Source organism: Prosopis cineraria, unplaced genomic scaffold (assembly GCF_029017545.1).
Source record: "Prosopis cineraria cultivar Desert tree isolate PC_DT_omini unplaced genomic scaffold, ASM2901754v1 PC11, whole genome shotgun sequence".
NCBI classification, from domain to species: domain Eukaryota; kingdom Viridiplantae; phylum Streptophyta; class Magnoliopsida; order Fabales; family Fabaceae; genus Prosopis; species Prosopis cineraria.
Window position 1 is genome coordinate 15,592,999 of NW_026555342.1, and position 10,841 is coordinate 15,603,839.

The window sequence follows — 10,841 nt, forward strand, 5'->3', positions numbered from 1 at the left end:
TCGTTACAATATTACTTCAAATCTTTCTCTACTCAAGGGTAATGTTCAGAAAATATTATTAAATAAAACTTTAGCTTTTTTCAAATTGTCTCATATTTTTTGATAAAAAATTTTTTTAATGTTGTTTTATAATTTAAATTGAAGGAAGTATAAACTTTTAAAAAATATTATTCATTTAATGTAACTTTAAAAGTACAATTATTTCAATTTTCTATTCTGTTGTAGAATAATATTTAAAAAAATATTATTAATAAAATTTTATTTTCAATTAAATTATTTTAAATTTTAAAATAACAAAATTTTTCCAACATTGCCATATAATTTGGGATGAGAAGCACCCCTTTCTTTAGGAATTGTATTTAAATATAAAATATTTTTAATATTTTAAAATATAATTATTATGTTTTTTTAAAAAAGTACTCATAATATTTTATATTAATTTTAAAATAAAATATTTTTAAAATAGAGATAAATTAAAAAGTTAATATCCAAAAGTTATGTAATTATTTATTAAAAATGAGATTAGGTTAAAATCCCTTTACAATCAGTTCCACGCGCGTTCTTTTATTTATTTTCTTTTCCCTTACATTTTTTCTTTTGTGGCCCAATTTTCGGCAATGAGACCGTGAACAGCACAGACGGTCAAAGACTGCCTTATGACAAATCTACCATTTCACGTCCAGCGTCTTGTCACAGTCCAAGCAACTGAGCATTCAAGGATTTAGTCTCAGCGCCAAATCCAAATATGATATTATTTTTACTTTTAACAGTTTTTATTTTTTAGTCTGAGCATAAGTGGTCCTTTCTCTGTACACACATTGAAAACGTATCTGCCAGGATCTATGATAAATCAACCTGATTCCTCTCGTTGTTTTAAATAAATAAAATAAAATAATTAGGCCTCATCACAACAATGAGTACTAAAGCACACCTGATTTGCCAATAAACCATGGTTTGGCTTGGCAGGAGGGGCGGGAAAGAAAGATTGTAATGAATTCAATTTTAAAAAATGGGATAATTATTCAACTTAAAGATCTTCGATAAAAACACGGTATGAGCAAAGGGGAAGAAAAAATTAATTACAGAAATTTAACTGCAGATAACCACGAGTTGAATAATGTAAAACTTACTTAAATAACAAGTTTATTTATGAATTTAACAAAGCAATAATTAATTTTGGTTATTTATAATTTTTTTAGTTTCAATGAAGTCTTTATAGTTTATTTTATTCGAGGTTGATCCATTAACATTGTTAACTTTTGAATGTTAATAATATTAATGAATGATTTTTTTTTTCAAATAAAAAAATTTAAAATTTTAAAAAATTTAAGTTAATACTTCTGGTCAAAAAATAAAAAATTATTTAATAACGATATTTACATTTTCTATAACTTTATATATATATAATACTATAGATTTATTCAAAAGACATAATCTAATTATGTAAATTTGTAATTAATTTTATATAATATTTTAATGAACATGTGAAAGTGTTTTTTTTTTTGCCAAAAAAGTGTTTGATTCATTTTTTTTTTTATCGAAAAAGTCGAAGGATTTAATTTTGAGGGATTACCATAGCGAATAAAACAAATTATAAATATTCAATTCAAACAAAATAAACTACTTAAACATAATTTAAAAATAGAAAAAAATCATAAATATACTTACAAATTAATTTTTTATTTAACAAATTCACTATAATATATTCAAACTATTATATCTAATTTTACATACAAGTCATATTTAATTATATCATTATAATAGAGAAGAGAGATTATCTTTAAAAATATTTTCTTAATCATATATACTCTTCTATTCTATTTATACAAAATGAGAGAGTTAGATTAAAAAAAAACATTTGACCAAAAAAAATTAGAAAATAACTAATGATATGTTTTTTGCAAAAGAATTTCAATTTGTTATACAAAGAAATTATATTAGAGCACAATAAAAAATTTGGTCTTTTGTTATGAAAATAACCATTAGAAAATAAGATATACTCTCTCTGTTTTAAAAAATATAAGGTATTTTAATTGAATCTCAATCCCAATAAAGTTGTTACCTACTTTAAACTAACAATATCTTTTTATATTTATCCCTATTAAATACCCGATAATAAATATAAAATCATTATCAATAGAAATACTTTTTGAAAAAAAGGTAACGATTACGTCTTAAAAGACTAAAAATTTCTTATATTTTTTAACATTTAACTTTTAAAAAATTATCTTATATTTTTGAACGAAGGGAGTGTATGGAGAAGAAATGGAGATAAAAGAATGAGAAAATTTTCTTTGGATTATTATCCTTTACAATATAAATAAGATGCTCAATTTACATACCTGATTTTATATTAAGAGTTATGCAAATGATGATAATAATAAAAAATAATTAACACTTATTATATTGAAAGTTTCGCTGGAGAAGACGAAGGGGTGAAGGAAATGATAAACACTTTTATATTCATTACGTTTAATTATTTTTAAGGTTATTATTGTAAAAGTGACCCTCTCAGAGTATGCGTGGGTAATCTTACCAACCGAACCGGCTTGGATTCTCTGGATATGCAATTACTAGTTATGACCCCCTCGTTCATGCCATGTCATGTCGTTTTTATTTCCACAACGTGTGTTCAGGCTTTTAACTAAAGCAACGTGGTCCCACACGGATTAATTATTGCCCCCCCACTCTTCATTATTTTCTCGACCGAGGCACTCCCTGTCTCTCTCGTCCCAATTTAATTACCAATTGCTATTATAAGAAAATACAAAAAAAATTTAGATGGAAGTAAATTTTAATACATACACTTTCAATTAACGTAAGTGGCAGAGATTCCCCAAGAATTCGAATTTCAAATTTTTCCATGACCCTCCAGTTTCATGTCGAACACGTAAAGTAAATTGAATTCTTTGGGTCTCACGAAAAAATGGACTTGATTTTCAGTTTCGTTATTATTTATAACTAATACTCAACATGTTTTTATACTCCATCGTATTTTATTTAAATAATTATTTTTATCAATATTATTAATATTAATATAATAAAAATATAAAAAATAAAAGTAAATAAATAACTCTCAAGTAAAAACAAAATTCAAATTAATAATATAATATTATTTTTTTGTTTTTTTGTTTTTTACTTTTTCAAGTAATGAATTATAAAATAAATTGAATTATATTTATAGAAAGTGATTAATATATAAAACCAGAGGAGTATATAATTACTGAACTCACATTATTCTATACAGTTAAAAAAAAAAGCTGTTTTTTTTAAACTACAAATGTCCTACATTATGAATAAAAATAGCCTATAGAAAATGATTTTCATCACCGGAGGCGGTATTATTTGGAAAGAATGACAGTAGAGCTGGAAGGATAAAAACAATAACAGTTAGATTTTAGATAAATTTTTTAAAACATATATTACAAAAAATTATTCATAATGTTATAAATAAAATTTTCAATTATAAATTGATATTTATATTTAAAATTTAAAATATTTTATTTTCAATTATAATCCTAATTTGTATTATTTGAATCGATTATTTGAATATATACTCAAACAAATCAATGATATCATTTATGATCTACTGATAGTATAATTTGCTGTAAATTCTACATTTTTACATTAATGTTGATATTAATGTTAATAGATCTAGTTGGCCAAAAAAAAAGAGGATGCTAATATATCTAAAAAATATTAATTTTAAATGTTGTTTACAAAATACTTAACGTTTTGGTAATGTAGAACAGTATCTTCCACCGCCTTTCAAAACATATAAAGCACGCCCCACCTGTGTTGATCTCATCTTCTCTGCTGTTGAACTTTCCGAGCATTCTCAGTGTTTTGAGCAACATCACTCATTCCCAAAGAGATCATGGCCGAAGCACTTCTTTCTGCTGTCTTCAATGCGCTTTTGGAGAGGTTAACACCTAACCAAGGTGACTTGATCAACTTGATTTGTGGAAAGAAGCTCGACTACAAGCTCCTTCAGCGTTTGAAGCCGTCCCTGATTGCTGCAATAGCCGTGATCAATGATGCTGAACTCAAACAACTCACCGATCCTGCTGTCAAAGATTGGCTTGATGAACTCAAAGATGCTGCTTATGACCTGGAAGACTTGATGGATGAGATTTCCACACGAGCTGCCATTCAGAAAAAGGTGCCCTGTTTCTCCTCTGCTTCTCTTCGTTTGCGTGATGCGAGCCTGGCAAATAAGTTAGAGGATATGACTGATAGAATTGAAAGTATTGTGGGAAACAAAGATGCCCTTGATTTGAAGAAGACAAGTGGAACTGAAACTTTGTCATGGAGGCCTCCAGTTACGTCTAGTGTGAATGTCTCTGATGTTTATGGAAGAGAGAAAGAAAAACAAGATATCATTAAGCTTATGTTCAATAATGATGACGGTGATCAGTTGTCTGCAATCCCTGTCGTGGGCATGGGCGGGGTTGGGAAGACCACCTTAGTCCAACTAGTTTATAATGATAATGATGTGAAGCAAAAATTTGATATTGCTGCATGGGTTTGCGCTTCTGAAGTATTTGATCATTTGAAAATAGCACAGACTATAGTAAATTCTATTGATGCTTGTTTTGTCTGTGATAACATGGATTTAAGTCTTCTTCAACATCATTTGGCTGAGAAGTTAGAAAGAAAAAGGTTTTTAATTGTTTTGATGATGTTTGGAATGACAAAATCACTGATTGGCATATTTTGAAGGATTTGATTCAGAATGGAGTGGGAGGATGCAAAATTCTTGTTACAACTCGCCTAGAGCGTGTAGCTTTGAGGGCTAAAACCATCTCATCATTTTATCGCCTCAATGTCTTGTCTGATGAAGATTGTTTGTCAATTTTTGCTGCCCACGCTTTCCATTCTAGAGTTTCAATCGTGAATTCTTGCTTAGAAGGAATCAGGAGCGACATTGCTAGCAAGTGTAAAGGATTGCCTTTAGCTGCAAAAGTACTAGGGAAAACCTGACTTTGAAGATTGGAATAAATATTAAAAGATGCCATGTGGGATTTATCGGATGAGATCATTCCAGCCTTAAGAGTCAGTTATTATTTTTCTCCCTCCCCATTTAAAACAATGCTTTACCTTTTGTTCTTTGTTCCCGAAGGATTTTCGGTTTTGTAAAGAGCAATTAATCTTGATGTGGATGGCAGGAGATTTTTTGCAACTTCCAAAGGGGAACATGACTTTAGAAGAAGTTGGTTATGCGTACTTTGATGATTTAACTTCGAGGTCATTCTTTCAACCCATACCAAATAATGAGTACCGGGGTCTTGAGTATAAACATCGTGGTGAGTTGTTTGTCATGCATGCTCTCATTCATGAATTAGCGACTCATGTTGCTGGAGATTTCTACTTCCGGTTAGAGAAGGATGGGAACAAAATTGATAAGAAGACACGCCATTTGTCATGCAACTATCAGAATCATGCATGCTCAGACCTTGAGCTTTTCAAAAAAATAAAATCCTTACGAACATTTTTAGGATTGAAATTTTGCTATATCTCTCGATTTGTTGGAAATGTTTCTCATATTCTACCATCAAATATGAAGTGCTTGCGAATGTTGTCACTTCAAGGTCTGCGTGCATTAAGGGTTGTTCCTGAGTCTATTGGGGAATTCATCCATTTGCGCTATTTGGATCTACCAAACACAAGTATTGAAAGCTTGCCTGGATCAATGTGCAAGATGTATAATTTACAGACGTTGTTGTGTTTTTGTCAGTATCTTGAGGTGCTCCCAAATGACATGCAAGATCTTGTAAATCTTCGCCATTTGGATTTGTCCTCATCAAACAGGATTGTAAGTTTGCCTAACTCATTGTGCAAATTATACAATCTACAAACATTGAAGTTAAAAGATTGTCGGCGTCTGCAGATGTTGCCAAGCGATACACAAGATCTCGTAAACTTGCGGCATCTTGATGTTAGAAACACAAGTTTGAAAGAAATGCCGAGGGGATTGGGCAAGTTAAAAAATTTGCAATTTTTGAGTGAATTGTTGTTGGAAAAGAGCAAGGGATCGGGATTGGAGAATGGGAGAAATGCCAAATTTAAAGAGTTGGATTGTAATTGAAAAGTTAGAGAATGTCAGGAATGGAAACGAAGCCTATGAAGCGAGGATGACGGAGAAGAAGCACATTAATGATCTAACATTATCATGGTCAGAGTATGGCGACGGGGAAGAATCAGCAAGAGAGAGAGATATTTTGGACAAGCTTCAACCTCATTGGGATTTAGAAGAACTGGAAATAGAGAGTTAGAGGGGCACACCATTTCCAGATTGGTTGGGGAGTCCTCGCTACTACAACGTGACTTGGCTGCGACTGGATAACTGCAAAAAACTGTTGCATGCTTCCCCCCCTTGGGCAGCTCCCGCCTCTAAGGACATTATATATTGAAGGATTAGAAAGTATTGAGAAGATTGGTGAAGAGTTGGTGAAGGTCAGCGAATGTGCTCCCATGATACCATTTCCATCTCTTGAATGTCTTAGTTTTCAAGGATGACTTCGTGGACAGAAGGGCATTCCATTGATGTGGAAGCTTTCCCTAAACCCCAACAACTCAAATTAAATAGATGTTCTAATTAGTTGGAAATTTACCTAGCCAATTACTTTTTCTAAAAACTCTAGAGGTCAAAGGGTGTCCGTTGCTGGCTTCTTGTATCCCAAGGTGTCCCAAAATTCAGGATTTATTGACAGGTGGAAGTGGAAGGGTCCGGTGGCAAGAGCAAGAGCTACCTCCTTCCCTTAGGAGGCTAGAAATTACAGGACGTCGGATGTCAAAATCAATGTTGGAGGCACTCTCTAAACATTTGCATCTTCAAAAATTGATTATCTCGGAATGCTCCAATACATCACATCAAATGATTCATATGCCTCCATCACTACAACAGTTAGAGATAAACAATTGTCATAATGTTGATTTTGTGTTGAGTTCAACTGCTTCTCTACAAAATCTCCAATATGTAACTTTTAGGTGGGCTTGTAATATTGTGAAGTTTATGTCGGATGACATGAAAGGTCTTCTCCCAAATTTAAAACAGCTACGTATAGATAGTTGTAAAGAGATGGAAGCATTTCCAGAAGGGATCCTTGTGCCAAGTTTGAGGGAACTTTATATTAGATTGTGTAATTACAAGCTATTATCCCATCAAGCAGAGTGGCACCCTCCTAACTAATATTACTTACCTTCATATTTTTTGTTCAAATGTCCAATGTTTCCCGGAGGGCTTCTCTCTTCCTACCACGCTCACCACTCTGGAGCTCTTTCGCTTCTTCAACTTGGAGACATTAGATTGCAAAGGACTTGAGCACCTAACATCTCTCCAACAACTCAACATCAGTTTTGTCCCAAGCTGGAGAAAATGTCAGGAGAAAAGCTGCCTTCTTCTTTAAGAAGGCTTTGCATTAGGAGTTGTCCGTTGCTTGAAGAAAAATACCACAAGAAGGATGAAGATCTTACGCGCCGCATATCCCACATCCCACTCATCCAGTTTCTTGGTTCCTAAATTCCTGATGAGATACAATTATCCACAAGGTGCTTATTCTCCCTCCCTGTTCCAATTGATGCTACTTTTTTTTTTTTTTTGCCAAAACAATTGATGCTACTCTACTTTCAAGCTTTATGAAAAAATCCTTGATCATCCGCATGGTATTTATTGGATTGGAGATTTCCCACATCACTTGTCTCGTTCCTTGTTTAACTTCTAGGATATGATCATTTTTTTATAATTTAATATTTTGTGTATATATATTATAGTGACTTTATACTCTGTTTTTATTATTTTCGAAATGAAATTAAATGACTATATATGAGTACACATTTTAAGAACTGACTTAAGTATCACAATTTGCAACTTCATGAATTAAATTGAGGTAACATCCCGTGTTTCTTTTAAATTATTGTAAATGTTGAATAACATAACTGGTAAATATATATATATATATATATACACACACGTGATCTGGCTCAAAGCATATTAATTCATTAATTTAGCTACTCATTGCTCGTCCTAGACAGAAAAACAAAAGATATAACACGTTTGTGAACTGCAACTTCATGAATTAAATTCAGGTAATAATCTTATTGCTGGCAAATATTTGAGAACATAGCTATATTTTGCCACTTATTGCTCCTTCTACGCAAAAAAATAAAAGATATAACACGTTTACATGGTCCATTATATTTACAATTGAAAATGTTGTACAATTGTAACTGTTTTTCCTATTACTTGTATTTCGTTTTTCCTTTAAATAATTAATATTGTGTATATAAATATTTATAGTGACTTCATACTCTGTTGTTATTTCCCTAATGAATTAAATAAGTATTAATTATTATCAGGGTGAAAATGTTGTGCAATTGTAACTGTTTTTTGTATCACTTGTATTCGTTTTTCTTTTGATGATTAATATATTGTATATAAATGTTTATAGTGACGTTATACTCTGTTCTTCCTATTTCTCTAATGAATTAATGAATTAAATGACTATAAGTACGTGGTGCATTTTTAGAACTAAACTATATACATATATATAAGATATATTAATTTTCTAGTTCATGAATTAAATTGAGGTAACAATGTCGTGTTTATTTAAATTATTATATTGTAAATAGTTGACAACATAGCTGGCTCAAAGCATTAATTCTTTATATAATAAAAGATATAACACGTTTTCATAGTCAATTATATTATATTTACAATTTCGTTACTTTTAATATTGGTGAAGTACTCCCTCCAGTCCACTTTATTACTCACCTTCTAAAAGGGTGAAGTAATTCACTTTATAAATTATTAAATTGATAATAATGTTTTGTTTTAAATAAAATATCTAAACTATCCTTAAAAAGTAAGAGAGAGAGAGAGAAGCAAAAAAATAATATTATATAATTTATTTACTTTTTGAGGATTATGCTTGTTATTTTATTAAATTTTATTCTTTATATTTTTGTTATATTGGCATTAATGAAGTTGGTAGAAATAATTTATAAATAGCACTGGAGGAAGTAATTTGTTTGGTCTCAAAATTATTCCATTATATTGAAGCTACATTCTAGACAAGCTTTTATTTATGCATTATTTTTTTTTATCTTTTCTATTCGCATTTTTCTTATTAATTATGGGTTTATTGCAGGCAGTGTCCAACTTGATATGAGCTAGTTCTAATTAATGAAAACAACATATAGTGGTGCTTCTTCACAAGATGTAATGTTGTGATTAAGATCCTTCATATATTCCTATTTAATGAGGTTTTCAACTCAACCAAAATGCTTTTGATTTCTTCATTCTCTCATAATCTGCTTGTTTAAATATTCTTATTATGGGTTTATTTAAAATGTTGCAGCAGCGAAAAAGATATAAAGGGATTTGCAGACTTCAATCTGTACTGAGAAGAAACTCTCAATGAAATCTCATAGAGTCCAAGTCCTCTTGTTCATCAAGTTCCTGATCATCCTCACGAGCATTTTGTTCTTTTTTCTTAAAGTGTTTTCGGATAAGTTCATAAAGACTTGTTTGTAAATTGTATGTTGTATTGTGATTGCTCATTACTTTTAAAATTCTCAGGCTTAATGCATGGGAGAGGATGTAGGGTTCAATTTTTGAATCCAAACTTCTATACATCGAGGTATTATCATTTGATTTTTTTTTAATTTTTAAATTCCAAACCATCGAAAGGATTTTATTTTAAAATGTAACAAGGAATATACTCTTTTCAATCAAGCTAACATGCTTGTTTACAAAATAGATATTATATGAATTCTTTCAAAATATTCCTTTCATTTAAAAATGTAAGATATTTTTAATTGAATTTTACCCTTTAATAAAGTAATTAGCTATTTTCAAACTAACTTTATTTTTTTATATTTATTCTTATTAAACATTTTATAATAAATATAAAGTCATTATCAATAGAGGTATTTTTGAAAAAAAAAATAATGATTACACTTTAAAAGATTAAAAATGTTTTATATTTTTGAACATTTAATTTCTCAAAAAAATGCTTTATATTTTTTGAAAGGGGTAACAATTTAAATTCCTCTCTTTTGTGTCTTTGCTTATTCTGTGTAGTGATCATATAATAAGGATGATGATCACATAAAACATATGCCGAAACCATAATAAAAGGTGTTAAAACTCAAATGAATATTCAAGTGATTCATAGATTAATTAGAAAATTATAGTTCTGCACTAACTTACGTGTAAAATAGTAAAGAGATTTAGTGCATTTTTATGAATGTATGTTACATAACTAGCTTTTTCTAATTGAGTGCCTTGTTATTTATAGCATCGGATTGCTGCTGAAACATTTGAGGACATTACCATTGTACAACAAGTGGCCCTTTTTGTGCCAGAATGCAAAGTTATTTCTAAATGTCTAAATAGTATATAAAAGCAGACCTTACCTTCTTTTTGCAATGTAAATTCGAAGACTTTCTAATTGTAATTGCTACGTCAATTTCCAAAACTTGTCAAATAATTATCTAAATCCTACATGGACCATTAATTTTCTAGAATATTTTGTATATTACTTTTCCCAATTCTGCTACTTTTCCATATCTCATTCACTGACAACTGGAGTAAATGAGTCCTAAAGATTGAGTTTTTGAGGACTTTTGCTGTAATTTTTTGGGTAAACTAATTAAAGGTCAAGGTTAATTTTTTTAACGATAAGATGTTTAGTGCACCATTTTCAACTGTTAAAAAAAAATTGCACCACACATAAGTTTTGAATACATGCTTCTAAGCAAACTAGCATTGATTTCCCGTGCGAGAAGCATCAACTTACATTACATAGATACTTATAAAATTATTCACTTTCATACAA

The 10,841-nt window shown here is 30.2% G+C and overlaps 1 protein-coding gene across 5 annotated transcripts; it reads left to right on the forward strand.

The window, feature by feature from the left end:
* The first annotated feature begins 3,829 nt into the window (after nucleotides 1–3,829).
* On the forward strand, nucleotides 3,830–9,576 carry LOC129286964 (putative disease resistance protein At3g14460). Of its 5 annotated transcripts, none has more exons than XM_054923076.1 (3): nucleotides 3,830–4,162; nucleotides 4,723–7,551; nucleotides 9,150–9,257. In XM_054923076.1, exon 2 carries the CDS (start codon nucleotides 5,156–5,158, stop codon nucleotides 6,086–6,088), a length of 933 nt encoding a protein of 310 aa, XP_054779051.1. In that variant the 5' UTR covers nucleotides 3,830–4,162; nucleotides 4,723–5,155; the 3' UTR covers nucleotides 6,089–7,551; nucleotides 9,150–9,257. The 5 variants fall into 3 exon arrangements, with proteins under 5 accessions (XP_054779050.1, XP_054779051.1, XP_054779053.1 ...); XM_054923075.1 differs by adding an exon at nucleotides 9,360–9,576 and having other exon boundaries at nucleotides 3,830–7,551; nucleotides 9,150–9,220; XM_054923074.1 differs by having other exon boundaries at nucleotides 3,830–7,551.
* The last annotated feature ends 1,265 nt before the right edge of the window (nucleotides 9,577–10,841 follow it).